At 36.5% G+C, this 19,653-nt stretch overlaps 2 protein-coding genes and 1 long non-coding RNA gene across 4 annotated transcripts; 2 read left to right on the top strand and 1 right to left on the bottom strand.

The window, feature by feature from the left end:
• Positions 1–1,918: 1,918 nt before the first annotated feature.
• On the top strand, positions 1,919–5,861 carry LOC147402500 (protein FAR1-RELATED SEQUENCE 11-like). Of its 2 annotated transcripts, none has more exons than XM_086444171.1 (4): positions 1,919–2,441; positions 2,660–3,666; positions 4,169–4,612; positions 4,894–5,861. In XM_086444171.1, the coding sequence occupies exons 2-4, from the start codon at positions 2,689–2,691 to the stop codon at positions 5,770–5,772; spliced, it is 2,301 nt and encodes a 766-aa protein (XP_086300297.1). In that variant the 5' UTR covers positions 1,919–2,441; positions 2,660–2,688; the 3' UTR covers positions 5,773–5,861. The 2 variants fall into 2 exon arrangements, with proteins under 2 accessions (XP_086300297.1, XP_086300295.1); XM_086444169.1 differs by having other exon boundaries at positions 1,919–2,483.
• Positions 5,862–9,665: 3,804 nt separating this feature from the next.
• Positions 9,666–15,105, top strand: LOC147402499 (importin subunit alpha-2-like). Its single transcript, XM_086444168.1, has 12 exons — positions 9,666–9,803; positions 9,900–10,138; positions 10,381–10,477; positions 10,583–10,674; positions 10,776–10,907; positions 10,993–11,178; positions 11,265–11,428; positions 11,555–11,633; positions 13,013–13,141; positions 13,409–13,536; positions 13,631–14,002; positions 14,502–15,105. Exons 2-11 carry the CDS (start codon positions 9,929–9,931, stop codon positions 13,998–14,000), a joined length of 1,587 nt encoding a protein of 528 aa, XP_086300294.1. The 5' UTR covers positions 9,666–9,803; positions 9,900–9,928; the 3' UTR covers positions 14,001–14,002; positions 14,502–15,105.
• Positions 14,972–19,088, bottom strand: LOC147402498 (uncharacterized). Its single transcript, XR_015178904.1, has 2 exons — positions 17,198–19,088; positions 14,972–17,120 (listed from the first exon to the last, which is right to left on the bottom strand). It is a non-coding gene; the product is annotated as an uncharacterized LOC147402498 (long non-coding RNA).
• Positions 19,089–19,653: the final 565 nt, after the last annotated feature.

The following is a 19,653-nucleotide window of genomic DNA, read 5'->3' as shown; positions in this document are numbered from 1 at the left end:
ATGAATAAATAATTGTAAAATGAGTTAAATGGTTTATCTCATTCTAGACAAGTTAGTCTCATCCATGAACGAGACATCAACCAATGTAGGCATGATATTACAAGATGTAGGGCCTGTTTGGTTATTGTTATCGTAATTAATTGTGGGGTCAAAATCTCATAATGGATTATGTAAGATCTTTTTAGAAAGTTCATTTGTGTGTGTAGAAATCCGATTATAGTTTTAATTAAAAGAATTATTCAAAAGAAAGATTATAAAGGTACAAACGAATTTGAATTGAGACAATGAAATTAACACACTCATTTTTTATCCAAAAAATCAATTTTTTATCCAACAAATCAATTTTTTTTTTCTCCAAATCCATGTATTTAAAAATGAATGGCTATTGAACTCCCAATATCGCATCAATGCTTTTTCAACCCTCAAAACTATGCTAGAGGAAGCGTGTGCTACAAAGGATCTACTTCCCAAAACTTGAACCCTCTCGAATGAGTAAAATAAAATACGTTAAAGATATATAAATCTTTAAAAGAAAATCTTTATATTTTAAAATAAATAAAAATATTTATTTGTTATTTTCCCTTAAAATTATACATTGCTGAATAATCCAATCGACCTTTTTTTATCCAAATAGGTGCATATTTGAGCTGATTCAACCCAGTCGAAGATTTATTTATTTATTTATGGGTAAGTTGGACTTGAACCTACAAACTCAAAGTTGTTTTTCAATGTGTCAAACCAACTGAAAGTTGAAGAATTGATTTTACGATTTATCGAATTAAAAAAAATATCAAAAATTCGATTGACTAATCAAAATTTAAGCAGAAGTTAGTGGGGGCAATTGCCCCCACTCAAATTTTTTTGCCTTTCTATTTGTGCTTTAATATTATACCCCTATATCTTCAACTAGGTACCTGCCACATTTGCCCTCACTCCCTCGTCTCCCTCCAATTTTTGCCCCCCTCCCCTTCACCTCTTGAGGGTTGCATAATTTCCCATTGACTTGGTCTTTTGTCATGAACTAATAAAAAAAATGACCTAAATACCTTTTTCTTCAACCACCAAACAAATCCCTTTGCATTTTCTTCCCAAAATCATTCAACTTCAAGCCTTTCAAACTTACCATTAACTATAATTTACCCCCACTACGAGAAAATCCTAGCTTTGCCCCTCGTTATAGTGGTAGATAGGTTTCCTCTCCTTTCTCATTTAAAAACGTGCACGGAAACTTTCATCTTGCATGTCTTTATGAGTGATAAAAGAAGAATCATCTTCTATCTTTTTTCTAATGAGTCATGATAAGTTGACTACCCCACGTGGCATACTCAATCGACTACCTCATGTGACAAGATCGGGAACCATAGATCTATGCTCCTTGGAATATACGATTCCCTCGAGATACACTTTTTTTATGGGGAAGTGTAGTCGTGTATCCCGAGGAGCGTAGATATATGATTCTGAATTTGTCACGTCAAAGTAGTCGATTGATTGCCACGTGGGGTAGTCAGATTATCACGATTCTTTTCTAATTACCTTCCCTATGTACTTATAAGCATGATTTTAAAACTCGATTTTGTATCTCGTCTTGTCCATGCCAGATATCGAGTCGTCTTAGACGAGTTTTTTGATACGTTTGAGATGCCTCATTTCAAAATTGGAAAAATGAATGTGGAGTCTTAAATCTCATTCAAAAAATTGGCTTGTCCATCCTTCTCGTCCATGCCTAGTATCGAGATGACTCAGGCAATACGTCTCAGTCTCGTACGAGTTTTGAAACCATGCTTATAAGCCATGGGTTAGACTGGGCCCCCAATAAGCTTAGATAGGTTATAGTTAGAATGGGCCCTTAACCAGGCTTGAAAATCGATTTCATCCACCCAAATTTCCATCTAAATCATCGTCAAATTCAAGTACTCTTTCCCTAACTACGGCAGAGTGCAGACACTCCAACTATGCGTTCTTTAACTGGTGTAACCGCACGGCGCATGATAGCTCACTTCACTTGCAAATAGTGATCGTTCTCCACGGATGCGCGTTGTTCCTTCTTCCCAAATCTACCCGCCTTTTTTTTTTCTTCTTTTCTCCCCATCTTATTTTCATTGTTTTTTTTTTTTTTTCTTTTCATATTAGTCTCTAATTTAGGGGAAAATTAAATTTCTTTAATTCTCATCTCTTTTCAATCCTACAATCTGGTTGATCGTCTTCAATGGAGTTTAGGGGTTTGTGTTCATCTTCAATCTTACAAACTGCTCTCTGTTGCAGTTTTTTTTCCTTACCTTTCTAGGTCAAGAATTTTGAATTTTTTTCACCAAATTGGGTTCAAAGTCGGGAGATTTGACGACATGGTTGAATGGAGATGTGATCGGTTTCTTGTTCATAAGCTTTTTATCACTGTTGATGCAAACCCATCTAGGCCTTCACTTGTATGAGATCCATATGAGGTATTGGAGTTTCTAGGGTTTCAGCACCTCGATTTGATTCAAGTAAGTCATTTTGATTCAATTGGGATTCCTTAAGAAATGTTGTTCCAAGACAATAAATACCTTCGAATGTTTAATTATTTTAATTCTGTTTGATTTATATTTTTTGGATTGTAAATTGTAATCTACTTCTAGGCTAGAAATTCTATTATTTAATTTGAATAATCTCCACTGTGCAGAGTTAACCTTTAGTGTCACCTATTTTATCATGGAAACTATGTCTGAAGAAACAAGTTTAGTGATGGAAACTTCTGAAAATGGCACAGATTCATCACCCGATGATATCAGCACTATAGAAGAAATGCCCGAAGCCGCAATTTTATCATCCCAAACTTCTGTAAATTTAGTTCCATTTATAGGCCAAAGATTTATTTCTCAAGATGCAGCTTATGAGTTTTATTGTAGTTTTGCGAAGCAATGTGGGTTTTCAATTAGGCGTCATCGTACTCGAGGGAAAGATGGGGTTGGTAGGGGAATTACAAGAAGGGATTTCACATGCCATCGTGGTGGCTATCCACAACTAAAGCCATCGGACGATTGTAAACTACAAAGAAATCGGAGATCATCACGTTGTGGCTGTCAAGCATATATGCGAATCGTTAAAAAGGCGGATTTTGATTTTCTCGAATGGCGTATTACAGGCTTTAGTAATTTACACAACCACGAACTCTTAAAATCAAATGAACCGAGCCTTGTTCGTGCATATTGCACCATATCTGCAGATGACAAGAGTCGAATTTGCATGTTTGCGAAAGCTGGGATGTCGGTGCGGCAAATGCTTAGGTTAATGGAGCTAGAGAAAGGTGTGAAAGTAGGTTGTTTATCGTTTACGGAAATAGATGTGAGAAACTTTCTACAATCGTTCGGAAACATAGGTGGAGATAGTGATGCTATTGACCTTCTCGCAATGTGCAAAAACATCAAGGATGAAGACCCCGACTTCAAGTACGAATTCATTATTGATTCACATAATAGGTTGAAGCATATTGCCTGGTCTTATGGTTCGTCGGTTCAATCATATGAGGATTTTGGAGATGCTGTGGTTTTTGACACCACCCACCGTTTGGATGCATATGATATGCTTTTAGGGATCTGGATTGGAGTGGACAATCATGGCATGAATTGTTTCTTTGGTTGCGTGCTTCTACGGGATGAAAATATGCAATCTTTTTCATGGGCATTGAAGGTACAATGCTTAAGCTATGCTTTCTCTAAACTGCATGAACTTTTTTTTTTGGTTGTGTGATTCTACGGGAAGAAAATGTGCATCCCTTTTCATGGGAATTGAAGGTAAAATGTTTGGATTGTGATGGATCTTACCCTAAAATGTACATGTCACTTCCTAATTCATCAAGTTGGACTATTCATTCACCAGCCCACAACCTCTTTTGGTGGAGCATAACCCAAAATTTGAGTGGGGCTGGGGCATAATTCTTTTTTCAATGGTTGATAAAATAAGATTAAATATCAGGAAAGAAGCTCATGGGTCATTTCCATTTTGTTGCTTTGCACTGCCGCCGAGCTGCTGTAAGAAATTGAACAATTTGGAGTGGTGAATTGGTGAGCACTGTGACTGTTCACTGCTAGGGTCATCTCAAGATGATTGAGCATAATCCTGTCACATTTTTCTCTGAAGTTTGGGACAGTTGTCATGCTCCTAATTTTTTTATTTTTTATGTCTATAACAGACCTTTTTGGGCTTCATGAAGGGAAAAGCCCCCCAAACAATTTTGACAGACCAAAACACGTGGCTAAAAGATGCAATTGCTATTGAAATGCCAAATTCCAAACATGCCTTTTGCATTTGGCACATCATTGCCAAGTTCTCAGACTGGTTTTCTATACTGCTTGGATCCCAATACGATAATTGGAAAGCTGAGTTTCTTCGCCTCTATAATTTGAACGTGGTGGACAACTTTGAAGTGGGTTGGAGAGAGATGATCAACACATATGGACTCCATGGAAATAAGCACATTATTGGCTTGCATGCGCTACGGAAATATTGGGCATTACCATTCTTGAGATGTTACTTCTTTGCAGGAATGATGACTACATTCCAATCGGAGTCGATTAGTGCTTTTATCCAACGATTTTTGAGTGCTCAGTCTCAACTTGATCATTTTGTAGAGCAAGTATGTCATCCTCATCATTTTAATCTTTAAATTATGGGTTTTGTAAACATGTGCCCCAAGGGAACGCGTTAAGGTGCGTTAAATACACCTCAGAAATAAGCATTTGACGATATTTTTTATTAGAAAATTTTTCTATAGGACATTTTTGGTCAGAAAATAAATTTTCCAGGTGTATTTAATGCGCCTTAATGTGTGCCTTTAGGGCACATGTTGACAAAACCCTTAAATTATTATTTTTATTATTGTTTTTAGCTTACCTTTTTTAAACGTTCTCTTTACAGGTGGCTATTGTTGTTGATTATAGAGATCGAGTTGGAGCAAAACAAAAGATGCAGCAGAAGCTCCACAAAGTCTCTCTCAAAACGGGATCACCGATCGAATCACATGCCACTACTGTTCTTACACCTTACGCCTTTTGTAAGCTCCAAGAAGAGCTTGTGTTAGCTCCACAATACGCGTCATTTCAGATAGAAGAAGGTTGTTTCGATGTGAGACACCATACCGAGGCGGATGGTGGGTTCAAAGTCATTTGGGTCCCTCAAGAAGAGTTCATTAGTTGTAGTTGTCACCAATTTGAATTTTCAGGGATCCATTGTAGGCATGTTCTTCGTGTCCTCTCAACAAATAACTGCTTCCACATTCCCGATCAATATCTACCCAGACGTTGGCTTAGTGTCAGCTCATTTTCCACAAAGCACTTCCCCATTACTATTCCAAGTGAACATAAAGAGAGGGCTCAAGAATTGCAGTCCATGGTTTCAACACTTACGACAGAATCAGTTGAAAATGAGGTTCATCTTGAGTTTGCTTGTGAGAAAATTGCTAAGGTGTTATCTCTCATCAAGGGTTTTCTTCCTAGACCCATACGTGGTGGACCTGATATCGTTTATGATAGTCTGTCCAACTCCTTTCCACTAGTGGAAGCTGAGGATTCTATTGGTATTGTTCAGAGCTTTACCGTTGAGAATCTTCACGAGTCTAACACTAACGGAAAGCTAAAAGATAGAAGATTGAAAGATGGGGCCGAGTTCTCTAGGAAACGGCGGCATTGTTCTGTGCCTTGCTTTGGTCAATTTGGGCATGATGTGAGCGATTGTCCAATGTTGATGGAAGGTGAAGGCTTGAATGGAGATGGGCTTGGGACTTGGGTGGATGTATAAAGAAAAAGTAACATGATGGTCTATGTTCATACACACATGCCAATGTATTTTTCTCTCTATCATAATAGAATCACAATGTTTTTTCCCCACATTTTCTTCTTTTTCTGTGAAGATCTGTCTTTTATTATATTAGCCTTGGAAATACTAGGAAGTTCGATTGCCATGCATGACAGTACATGGTTTTAAATCTCTTCCGATACATCTTAGTATTGTCCACCAACGAGACTGATAGATAAGATTTAAAATCACAGTTCACATTTCTCATTGTTGAACAAGACGACTCAAACACATTGGGAGATTTGTCTGGATGACTCAGTCTCGTTCATGGACAAGACGTCAAAACGAGTTTTAAATTCATGCAGGAATATTTGCACATAAGTGAATGAGATATTTTTGAAAAAGTGATCAACTTTTGACGAATTTACAATTCAGACTCACTGTTCATATTGATTACCAAAACATGGACAATAACGATTTCAGAGGTTTTTAAAGTGACTATTTCACAGGTTTGAAATGACAGTTTCACTTTAAACCTGTGCAATAGTCACTTCGTTCTGAATTTCTTTTTGACAAAAACGTGATCGTTCACATTTTGATAATTAAAATGAAAAGTGGCCGGAATCGTAAATAACTTAATTTCAAGTCATGAAATAGTAATTCACCCTAAGGGTATGTTTGATTGCACATGGAAAATAGGGTGGAAAATCAATTTCCATGAAAAATGATATTTTTCAAGTGTTTGATTGCACATGGAAATGGAATTCATTTTCCACCCCATTCAAAAAGTCGACTAAATCATGGATTTCACTTTCCCACCCATATGGGTGGGAAAATGAAATCCACCTATATTTTCCATCACCAATTCTTCCCTACCACCACCACCACCACCACTACCACCACCACCACCACCACCACCACCACCACCATCACCATTATACTAACCTCGTCATCGTCGTCATCGCCGTCATCACCATCGCCATCGCCATCGGCATCGGCTCCGTCTCCGACCACCTACTATCTTTCTTCTTCTCATTCTTCTCCATCCCTCACCTCATCCGCCACCACTACCACCACGTTCTCCCTCCCATCTTCCTCACTTACCTCCGTCGCCACCGTCACCGCCGCCACAGTCGTTGCCGTCGTCGCCACCACCATCGCCGTCGTGGCCGCCACCATCGCCGTCGCCGTCGCCGTCGTGGCCGCCACCACCGTACTCGTCGCCGTCGTGGCCGCCACCGTCGCCGCCACCTTCGTCGCCACATCCTCCCCCCTCCCTCTTCCTCGTCATCTTCTTCTTCCTCTCCCCCCTCCTATCATCTTCTTCCTCCTTCTCCTCTTTTTCTTTTTTCTTATATTTTTCCATGATTTTATCCATGCGAAATCAAACAATGGAATTTGATTTTCCAACCCTACCTATTTTCCACAACTAATTTTCCATGGATTTCAAATTCCATGGAAAGTGACTTTCCATGCAATCAAACATACCCTAAGTGAATTTGGTACTTCATTTACTTTGTGTGTCTTGTTCCGAAACCTAGGCCTATTTCCATCTCAGAACAAGAATTCTGAAACTCACCAACCCTTTGTGGGGTTAGATATCCAATGAGTTTGGCGGTTCCCAAATACCCTTGAATGTTTTCCTATTATGCTAACCATGACTTGTTGCCACGTGCCATTATTTCTGTTAGTTGCTAACATAAAATAATTATTTATTGTAATTTTTTTAAAATAATTTAAACTCAAATATTTCTTCTTAATTGAAATGTAAGAGTAATTTTCTAATAAAAATATTTTATATTATTATAAAAAGTGGGGATTAAAAATTAGGAATTCAATTAAATATATTAATTGAAATTTGAAAAAAAGAATAATGTTGAAGTGACCTCTTTCTAGAACCTCGTATCAACGAGGAAAAAACATCTATGGTTCCCATCCACTTTCACATCAAGAAGTGTGATATAAGGTTCCAGCTTGAGATCACTCCAACACAACTCTTGAAAAAATGTTGTTAGTGCCCTGTTTGTTTGATTTATTTTATAATTATATATTTAAAATTTTTCATACATTTGAGTTTTACATCATCTTTTCATAAACTTTGAATGATCCAAATGATAAATAAAATAAAATGGCAATGATGCTTCCTCAAACAGTCGATTAGAGAAACACTTAGAGCAACTACATTGGAGATACCCTTATCCATATCTGTATGAGTCATCAAGTACTTATGGGTAGTAAATTTGGATATCTATGAACTTTGCACTCCAACTATGCTATCCAAAAAATTACTATTCATAAATATCTTACTATTCTTTTAATTCAACTCAGATTTAAATCAGTCTAAAATTATAATATTTTCAACTAACTGTCTGAAATATTTCCCTAGAAAAATAGTAGCTTGAGAGGAGTACCTATTGTTGGTATTGGAAATATCAATACCCAAAACCTGCAGTGGGATGGGTCTTGTGTTAGAGACACCCATTTTACACTCCACCATCCGAGATAGGTCCTACGTTAGAGTCGCTTTTACAACACAGAGACTCTTCCTTCTCGTCCTAAATTTTTTATCCTAGTCACCGAGTTATGAGATCTTTAAAAGACCCGTCTGTGAAACACTCATACTCATCAAGTATGTTGCAAAGAAAAAGACAATTTGATGGAGAAGAAAATATAATGATTAGAGATGCTTCCGATTTTGAGAGCAAATATAGCACAATTGTTTACTAGGAAAATAGTTTTTAATTTTTTTTTTTATATTTGTTACTAGACAGATTAGGATTAGTGGTCAATCAATAGAGGTGAAAGGTAGGTTCAATTGGAATTGAACGTAGGTCATGCGTTGTAGGATTCATAATTTATTTATTGAGTTTTGTGGAGAACATGATCTGAACTTAAGACCTTTTACTCTTGAGTGATAGTGGTGTTGAACTTTCTTTAATTGATTGAATCTTAAGTTAAAAATTAACACCATTTTTGTGATAGTTGAAAAGTTTGAAGATTATTTTATTTACTTTCTTTTGAGAGTTGTAAAGATAATTATTTTAATTTTTAGTTCTATATCGAATAGAAATAAGACTTGTATTCAATTAATAAAAATTTTCTCTCTTATTGAATTTAAAAATCAAATATCTGAGATAGTCAATTATTTTCAAGTGCTTGATTATCAAATTTGTGATTATTGAATCTTGAAAATCAAATATTTGAGATAGATTGCAATGTGGATATCATCATAATGAGTAAAATTGATTTTAAAAACAATAACTTCCCTGTGTCTTCATTATTCGATCAAATCGATAAATTCTTTCTAACTTATTTTACTGTTTATTTTGAATATAACTTGTTCGGACTCAAGATTTGCACTAGTTACAATATCATGTGGTCAATAGAGTTGGATTTTAACTTTGGGATGGAATACATCCAAGTATAACATTAAAGAGTTCTCCGTACAAATCAGAAAATCATTTTCTGGAGAGGTTGGTGGTAGAAAATTGTCTTGCGTTAAGGAAAATCATTTTCTTAGGAAATTTTTTATTCTGGATAAATGCATCAATCGTACACCTACTCCCTTCAAATACTCCGTCCAGGAAAAGTTATTACGTTGTGACTGGGCCCACTTCACTAATCGTGTACCACGTGTATAATTAGATCAATCGTACATCTGGTCTGCTACTGTCTAAATGAGTCGTCTTTCGGTTTATTATTTAAGAATAATGCTGAAGTGAACTTAGCCGGGAACCTCGTATCGCACTTCTTGACGTGAAAGTGTATGGGAACCATAGATTCTTTTCATCGAGATACATTTAACAGGAATCTACGGTTTCTATCCACTTTCACGGTATATTATTTAATTCTCGATAGGTTTCAAAATGAGTGGCATTTATTGTAAATATTCATCAATCGAGGTCCGGTTTAGTTTAATTTCTCTGTTAAAAACTCTATATAAGGACCTCACAGTTTCAACCCCTAAAACAATCCAAGCCCCTCTGCTTCCGCCATCAGTCCATCGAAATCAAGGTCACTTCTTTCTCTAACAGGTATTGTCTCTCTCTCTCTCTTAGGGTTTATGGTTTATGGATTATTGTGTGTGAATCCCTTATTTTCTGATCTGATTTGGATTTTTTTTTTTACAGAGTTTTAGGGTTTCTTAGATCGAGAAGCCATGTCGCTCAGACCGAACGCAAGAACGGAAGTTCGTCGTAACCGATACAAGGTAGCCGTAGATGCCGAAGAAGGTCGGAGAAGAAGAGAAGATAACATGGTTGAGATTCGAAAGAGCAAAAGAGAAGAAAGCCTACAGAAGAAGAGAAGAGAGGGCATGCAATCTCAGCAGTTCCCTTCCTCGATTCAGGCTTCAGCTGTCGAGAAAAAGGTATTTCTGTATTCTGATCGAGTACTTTTAAAGTAAAGATTTTGATCGGATTGATTTAAAGGTCTGCCCGATCTTTTGATCAAAATTTCTAGGGTTTACTTCTGATCTAGTCCAGCGTTGATCTGTTTGATTAGTTATGTTTGAAATAATAGGGTTTTGTTTCAGATTTATAATTGGTTCAGTTAAAGAGCAGATTTCAGTGCTCGATTTTGAATTCGTCTCTCATTTTTGTTCAAATTCAGTTAGAAAGTCTTCCTTCTATGGTTGCTGGGGTTTGGTCGGACGATCGAAATTTGCAGCTTGAAGCTACTACACAGTTCAGGAAACTACTATCTATAGGTATGGATTTGGACGTTTAGGGTTTCTTGCTGATTCATTCCCTGATCTCATCTTTGTTATAATTGATAAAGTTTGTAACTTTTCTGTGTAAAATTCTTTCCTCAGAACGCAGCCCTCCAATTGAGGAAGTTATTCAATCTGGGGTCGTTCCCCGCTTTGTTGAGTTTCTTATGAGAGAGGATTTTCCGCAGCTTCAGGTTTGGCGAGATACCATTTAGAATTCTGAACATGTTTTGAATAATTTTTTTAATTATTTATCTTAATTTGTATTTAATTACCATTGTTTGGATTTGAATAGTTTGAGGCAGCTTGGGCTCTCACAAACATTGCTTCTGGAACATCAGATAACACCAAGGTTGTAATTGATCACGGCGCCGTCCCAATCTTTGTAAAACTTCTCGGTTCTCCCAGTGATGATGTTCGTGAACAGGTACATAACAGTTAAATGAGTCGTTTTTATTTTATTGATATTTGCAACAATATTTATAGATTCCTTTTTTTAAAAAAAACTTTAGGCTGTTTGGGCACTTGGAAATGTTGCTGGCGATTCCCCAAGATGCCGAGATCTTGTCCTTAGCCATGGGGCTTTGCTTCCATTGCTTGCACAGTTGAATGAACATGCCAAACTTTCTATGCTGAGAAATGCCACGTGGACTCTATCAAATTTCTGCAGAGGCAAGCCACAACCTCCTTTTGAGCAGGTTTGTTTTTTGGTTTTTTAAGTTACATGGTTTGATTTGTTGTCGTGGTTTGTTGCTCACAATGTTTTCTTGAATTCCTTGGTCAGACAAAGCCTGCACTTCCAGCTCTTGAGCGTCTGATTCATTCAAATGATGAGGAAGTCCTGACAGATGCATGCTGGGCACTTTCTTACTTATCTGACGGTACAAATGACAAAATCCAAGCTGTTATTGAAGCGGGTGTCTGCCCTCGGCTTGTTGAGCTCTTGCTGTGAGTGCTGGATGTAGTTTGATTTGCTTATTGTGCCGCTTCAGTCTTGGATTTTGCTCCCCTTTTTTGATATGTTATATGGATTCAGAAACTGAAAGACTTAAGTCCTTTGCTATGTTTTGTCAGTCATCCTTCTCCTTCGGTGCTGATACCTGCCCTTCGAACGGTTGGAAATATTGTTACGGGAGACGATGTCCAGACTCAGGTATTGAATATTTCAAAGACACCTTGACAGTCTTTTGTTTTCATCTTCCTTGTGTTTGTATGATTTGTAAAGAAACTCCCACATGGTTTAGACCCCATACAATAACAACCTCTGTTTTGTAGTTACCAATACATTACCTATAGACGGAACATGATTTAAAACCAGTTGTTGTGAATCCATCTATTAAAAAGATATTTGTATACTTGCTCGCTCGTACAAGAAATCATTTATGTATGTTCACATCTTCAATCAGGAGAACCCTTTTGGTTGACTTACTTGTATGTGCTGTTGAATGCAATACAACTGTGGGCTATTTGGCTTGATGGGAAATGATTTACTTAAGACTTTGATGATGATGGTGTGACTTTTTTCGGAGCACATTAACTCTCCCTTTGGAAGACCCGAAGTTTCTTTTGTCTTTTTTATTCTCTTATTCTTCACTTTGATCCATTTCTTTCATCCTCACATTGGTGCCATAGGCTGAATGTGTGGTCACCAAATTCGATATGGGTTCAAACGGCATAGGGAAATTTCAGAAAAACGGGATAAAGGGAAAGAAACGAGAAAAAGAGGAAAAGAACTATAAAATATAAAAAGGATTATATACATATAGACATTATACATTTATGTAAAGCGTTCAATATTTTTTTTAGTTATAAACATTAAAAACAGTCTTGAATACCTATGCCTTATAACAGATTTGTACTCATAATTATACTTGTTCTGATGCTAAAAAGCCAACCACCGACATATCTTTTGAACATTTTATATTTATACATATGGACACGTGTTTAAAACTTAAAAAACGTGTTAAAATGTAAAAAATTATTTTTTGGTTGGAAATGTTTAAAGGTGTAATTTTTGAAGAATTTCTTTTTAGGTGGTAGTCTGTGTGCTCCAGGTAGCTTTTTCTTTGCTCTTAGATCGGTCATCTCGACTGCCTCTGTACATTCTTCTCTTTTCAGAAATAAAGTTATACATTGTCGGAAGGTTCACTTCCACTGGCTGGGTTGGTGGCACCGAAAGGACTCATAGTTCTGCTTTCGAGCCTCGAAGGGCCAAGCATCTTTTAGTCAGCTGGAGATGGACCATTGATACCGATACCAGTGGTTCGGGATGAAGGCTTTAGATTGATTGGCTTACTTACTTGCTTCTTATCCGGATCAAAATATATATAGTTTTCTGTTACTAATATGCTTGTTACTGTAGAGAAAATTGAGTTACATGGTCTTTTGTTCATGTTGGCTGCTTGTGAATTTGATGAAGTAGGCTAAAGGTCTAGGGAAATCCTGCCGGCATTCAATGCACTGTTTTCACTTTTTTTCTATGTTATGTTCTCTTGGCTAATGGGTTTGATGTGTCATTTTCCCTTTCTCCAGTACATTATCGACCATCAAGCTCTTCCTTGCCTTCTGAATCTGTTGACACACAATCACAAGAAGAGCATCAAGAAGGAGGCTTGCTGGACCATCTCAAATATTACCGCTGGGAACAAGGATCAGATACAGGTGTGAAACAATTTTCCTATTGTGTATGGAGTAGCTATTTCTCTATACTTAATACGTTTGTGATTGGGGGTCTCAACACCCACATTCTTTAGTCATGGCTTCAAATTAGTTGCATCTCTTGCCTATCAGGGACTTTGCATACAATGAAATGGGCTCTGAGGAATTTATAGCTGCACTGTCTTTATTCTTAATTTTCTAAAACTTTTCTATTGTTGATCCGTTATAATGAATGACTCTGAAATGCATGTAAAATTTGAGATTTTATAGGCTGTTATTGCATCTGGTATCATCGGCCCTCTAGTCCATTTGCTTCAAACTGCTGAGTTCGACATCAAGAAAGAGGCTGCATGGGCAATCTCAAATGCTACATCCGGTGGTACCCATGAGCAAATTAAGTATGTTGCCTTCTCAGCTATCTTCTTTTTTACTTCTTGAAAATTTGCTATTGGATCTTGCGCTAATATGGTTGATTCTTTTTGTGGATGATAGGTACCTGGTGAGCCAGGGTTGTATCAAGCCATTGTGTGATCTCCTTGGTTGCCCTGATCCGAGAATTGTTACAGTATGTTTAGAAGGGCTTGAGAACATTTTGAAGGTTGGGGAAGTTGAGAAGACCTCGGGGATCAGTGATGTGAATCTCTATGCACAATTGATTGATGATGCTGAGGGGTTGGAGAAGATTGAAAATCTACAGAGTCACGATAACACTGAAATTTATGAGAAGGCAGTGAAGATTCTTGAGACGTATTGGTTGGAGGAAGACGACGAGTCAATGCCCCCTGGTGATGCTGCCCAAACAGGTTTTCGCTTTGGTGGCAATGAGCCTCAAGTTCCTTCTGGTGGATTCAACTTCGGCTGATGGTAAGCCCTTTGGTGCATCTATTACCTTACTTTTATGCTTGGTGTCAAGTGTGACGCACTGGAAAGCCCTGCAAATGTTGACTTGACTTGTCCGCCTGTTTCACAACTTTCATATTTTCATAAATTTTGTCATTGGAAACAGGTTTCAGTAGTCTGAATCAGATGAATGACTGGGAGCCTGACTAGTCAAGATTGACAATTTTATGGGCAATAATTACATTGGTTCTTTTTTGTTGGATATAAAATTTTACTAATAGAAGAGGCACTTGACATTAGTTAAAAATAATGCAATAGTGATTCCTTGATTGGGTGTGGGTCACCTTTTCTTTCGGGTTCAAGTTCCCTATGGTTCGAGTCTCAGGTTCCTGCATGGCTGCGCCCATGCTATATGTAACATAGGCAGAGAAGATGATTTGAGTCAAATTTGTTTTATACATGAATTTTAGTTAAATGTTATGATGTAACTTTGGATAACGATACCTGTCTTTTGCAATTGCAGGCTTTCAGTTGATGGTGCAAGCTCTCTTCCAGGTTGGGTGTGACGGGATACATATCAAGTTGGTCAGGGCGTTGTGTCGTGTCTTGTCGTTGGGTGCTGAAGCTTTGGGTCCTATTGGTTGCGTGGGGTCCTACAGTGGTTGAATAAAATGTTGTCATATTGGTGGGGGGTTCAAAGGAGGAGGCATTGAGTATATATGTTTCATGTTATGCGTGCTCTCTACTGGCAGAATGCTTTGGGAGAAGAGGAGGGTGGTCCTAGTTGTAGCAAAAGTGGGGCCAAGACCGCAGCATCAAGTCCAGGTTCTTTTTATGCATTTTTAGAGTCGATAGTTCTAATAGTTACTGCAGAGTCGGTTTTTCAGGTCTCGCCTCAGTAGCCCGGTGTAGTTTGCCTAGTGTATAGCTAGGAAGGAAGAAGTAAGAAAGAGGAGAGCTTTCTTTGGTGTCGTGTGTGCCGGTTATTGTGTGTTTGTTATTTGTTTATTAATCGGTTGTTCCCTTAAAGGTATTTTTGGGATAAAAAATATATATTTATAGTTTTAGTAAACCCCATCGAAAACAATTGTTGAACTATATTGAATGAAGAAAGATTATACTGATTACATGTTTCTCTATCATGAAATACCAGACTAGAAGAAATCGGTTCACATTTTATTTTTCTTTAACTTGGTAAGTTTTTATTTCTGTTTCAGATTATACAGTTTCGTTTGTGACTTGTTGCAAAGTCTTTCAAATCATTTTCCATTTTCACTCAGAAGGTCATGAAATTTTTTCATTTTAATACTATTTTTCCACAAAAAATGTAAATTCCCATACATGATGGAAAATCATTCACTGTATCAAGTTCAGGACTAGAAAATACTAATTTATTTTCTCTAGAAGACTCCACCTCCACCTTCTAAACAACAGTCGACTCTTTTGACATTTTTTTATTTTAAATCAAACACCGGGAAGCCTTTTCTCAATAAATTTATTATCTTTGTACCATTTAAAAAAAAAAAAAAATTCTTTGGAAAGATTTCTCGGAGAATCTTATAAACCTAAGCACACTTTGTAGATTTAGTTTTTGGGGGTGTATATAATCACATAGAAACCTAAATTAGAACGATATGAAGCATTATTGCACCTTATTGAGGAGAAAACAAAGTTTGTCAAGTTGTTCAACTCTGCACTCTAAGAAATGCTCAGCTTTCAATATGTTTCTTTTATGGTGATTGGTTAAGGCTTGAAATTGAAAAGCCCATAATAATTTATTTAGAGAGATTCTATTGCTGCATGAACTTTTGCCAACACCACCCCAATTCATTAGTAAAATCAAAGTAAAGCTGAATTTCCATTTTGTGTGTTGAATATGAAGAAATTTTGAGTTTGGTACACAATTCATTTTAATTTTAAAATATGCATTTCATTTTTATAATCTATGAATTCGTGAATTTCACTTTTAGAATCTATAAATATAAATTAAAAGTAACGGAAACAAGAACTTGGGACATAAGTTGTGCACGTGGTGGTAAAAATCCGAAGAAGTCACATACAATTAGGGTGGTGTTAGCAAAAGTTGGCGTGGCAATAGAAGTTCTCTTTCTTATTTATCATTTTAGACCACTAATTATTTTAAGGGTCAGGTTCAAGGGCATATGAGAAAACATATGTAAAAACTTTCATTTTTAATAAAATTTTAAAATATGGGTTAGAAATTTTGGATTGAGCTGATTTTTGTGAGGATAATCTCTATGATGGGAAGATCATCCAAAAAAAAAAAAAAAAAATCAGCCCAATCTAAAACTTCTAACCCCATTAAAAGTGATTTAGAATGTGGACCGTCGATTTTTTATCAATTTTATCACTAATTTGTAAATCATTTTTGATGGATTTAGAAGTTTCTGATTGAGCTGATTTTTTGTAAGGATGATCTTTTCATCATAGTGACCATCCTTGCAAAAAATCAGCTCAATCCAAAACCTCTAACTCTTATTTTGAAAACAAAAGTTTTTTCATATGTTTTCTCATATGGCCATTGAACCGTCCCCTTATTTTAATTAGCAAAATACTTTCTTTACTAACATAGTAAGATTTTACTAAGGGTTGTTTTGCTAAATAGATTACAATATCAGCAATCCATCAGTACAGCCCTGGAAATTCATAGAAAAAAATCAGATAAAATAATTCCAAAAAAAAAGAAGAAGTTATTTTGACTTGATCAAAGGTTTTGAAAATGGATACGGAACTTCCACCTTACTTCCAAACTTAGAATTAAAAAAATAACTTTTTTTTAGAATATTTTTTAATCAAATTTCATAGAATTTTATTATCTACAACTTTGGAACATTGGATCATGTATTAGGATGCTACGAGGTCAGCTCAAAGACCTTCATTAAGGGTGAAATCCTTACTAATTAGTAAGGCTAGTCGGACTATTTTAATTATAATTAAAAAAAAAAAAAAAAAAACCCTACTCTTTCCTTCCCCTTTGTTTCTCTATCCAAACCACAAAACCCTCGTCTCTTCCCTCACCTCTAATTTGATCTTGAGCCCTCAACAGCATTGAAGATGAATAAGAATAATGTAGATGCACGAAATGGCACTACACTTTCCTTCTCTTTAAGCTCGGGGGGACCTGCAAAACAGCCCACTCCGACGATCAAGTTAGCCAAATTGATCAGTGTAATGTGCTTAGAGAAGAAGAATTCGAACCTCTTTTACTCATAATCCTCTTCCTTATATAGGTGTTCGACTTGTTCGTTTTCTGTGCCACCCCTTGAGGTGACTTGGGGTAGTTAGCCTACTCCCTGACATGTCAGCTGCAGGAGTTGTTGCAACTGCCCTATCGCTTCTGAGAAAGTCAGATTTGGTCTGACATGACGTGGGTGGTTAGAACTGGCTGTCTATTGCAGGCTCATCTGTCAGACCCGTCAGACCGACCTACGAGCTGATGGCACAGTTCCGATCTTCGAATACATGCATTCGTCGGGATTGATAAACCGAGCCACGACCTCTAATCATTAATCTTGGCCCCTGATCGAGCCACGTGTCCGTGCTCAAGAATTTCCCCCCACAAATAAGATATAGACAAAGAGTGCAAGTAGAAGAGAGAGAGAGAGAGAGAACCCTAATTTTTTTTATGATCGGAGATCAAATAGAAATGAGGGTTTTGGGGTTTGGACTTCGGATACAGAAAGGGAAGGGAAAGACGTAAGGGTTTTTTTTTAAATTTTAATTAAAACACTTAAAAGGTAGAGATTCCCACGGCTTGGTTAGCAGCCCCAACGAGTTTTAAAATCGAATAAGAAAATGCCACGTAAACACCTACTTAAGCATAGAAACGGGACACCGTTCTGGATCCCCACTCTTTGGCTTTTTCAGACCTGTTTGTAGTACCTTCTGTTTTGTTTTTTACGAAAGAGAGAGATTGGTTTCAGTTTCCTTTATTTTTTTCGATCACGTACTTCAGGGAGTTGATTAACTATCCCTACTCCAACTCTCCTTGTATTTGGTTTTAGCCCATTGTTTGGTAGACCTAAATACCCAACCACCTTGATTTTTATCCATTGGATTCAATTTTATTTACTTATTATTTATTATTTAAAAAGACAAAAAAGAAATCTTTTCCCTAATTATTAAAAACAACAATTTAGCTAAATAATATATATATTTAATATGGAAAGAAAACACCATGTGGTTCAAAGGAGATAAGAGAGTTAAGTAGTTACCAAACTCCATGGAAGTACAGGATCGGGAATGGTAGTTTTAATGAAAAATTGTGAACAAAAGAATTCCCTATCTTTCTAATACTTTTCTCCACCACAAATAATACAAATGAAGCCACCAACAGCTATTCTTTTGTCCCTCACATCTCTACCGATTTGTCACTTTTCTTTTAGAGAGATTTATCCGGTAGATCCAAATGTTGCATTTTTATTACAAAAACTCCTTCAGAGTTCTAACAATTCTAAAAGAATCTTATTTTATAAAGTTCATTACCCAACAAACCTTTGAGTGTGAATCCACGTCAAAAAATTCAAAATGATGACGATAATTTATCACTCAATAAACCTTGGAGTAGTACTAACAACATCAATTTGTGGCGTTTAAAAACATGATATGGTGCCACAAGTTATCAAGGACAAAATTCTAACAATTTTGAAAGAAAAAAAACGACAAATAAAAGTTAACCAACTAATATCTCCTTTTTTTTCTTTTTTTAAACTACAAATCCCTATTAGCCTTTATAAGTATGTATGTTGGTTTCTCACTTCACTTTATTTTGTGATTTTACAAACTCATCTTTTTATTTAGAATAATTTTGAAGTGACCTCACGATTGTACCTCACATCGCACTTTCCTGGTGTGAAAGTAGGTAGGAACCATAAATACTTTTCATCCAAATACTAGTAAAAAGAATCTATGTAACCACTAGATGAGTGGTTGAGTGGTAAGACTTAGGGGTCAAGAGGTTGGCTCCCTATGTGGTTTGAAGTTCGAATCCCATTGATTGTTAATATTAGTGGCAACGATCCATAGGGTTAAAAGTCTTGTTCAGTAAGCCTTGTTCGAGGAGGAGGGAATAGTTGTTGCATGCAAGTTGGCCAGGATACCCTTCTTTACAAAAATAAAAAATAAAAAAATCGATGGATTCTAATACTTCCACATCATAAAAGTGTAATGTGAGGCTTAATCTTGAGGTCAGTGTACCACAACTCTTTTATTTATTAGGGCTTTACATGTGCTACTTGTATCATGTAATACTGCGTTTTTCTTCTCCTATATGAATTTTCTAGGTTACTTTCATCTTTCCCTTAATATCCAACACTCCATAACTATAATATAGAAGAAGAAAAAAAATTTGCTCACAGGATTCAAGATCGACCATTCACGTTAGTTCGCTTGTATTGAGAGTATCTTCAAATTTACAAAACTATCATCGTTAAATTGCATGTGTCACACAATAGAGATGATATGAGCACTAAACAAAAGAGTACTGCTAATATGACAAATTTTTTATGGATAGACTTGACATAAGCTCGTGTGGAAGCACATAACTTATTTAAAGAAAAAGAGAGAAAATTTCTCTATTGTCCACATATTTATTTTTTTAGATTTTAAATCTTAAAAAGAATCATTGGGCCCACATTGATTATCACATTGACAAT

Source organism: Akebia trifoliata, chromosome 5 (assembly GCF_017979445.1).
Source record: "Akebia trifoliata isolate Shusen 1 chromosome 5, ASM1797944v1, whole genome shotgun sequence".
NCBI lineage: Eukaryota > Viridiplantae > Streptophyta > Magnoliopsida > Ranunculales > Lardizabalaceae > Akebia > Akebia trifoliata.
The sequence above is the reverse complement of the archived record's forward strand: the minus strand, read 5'-3'. Positions and strand labels throughout refer to the sequence as shown.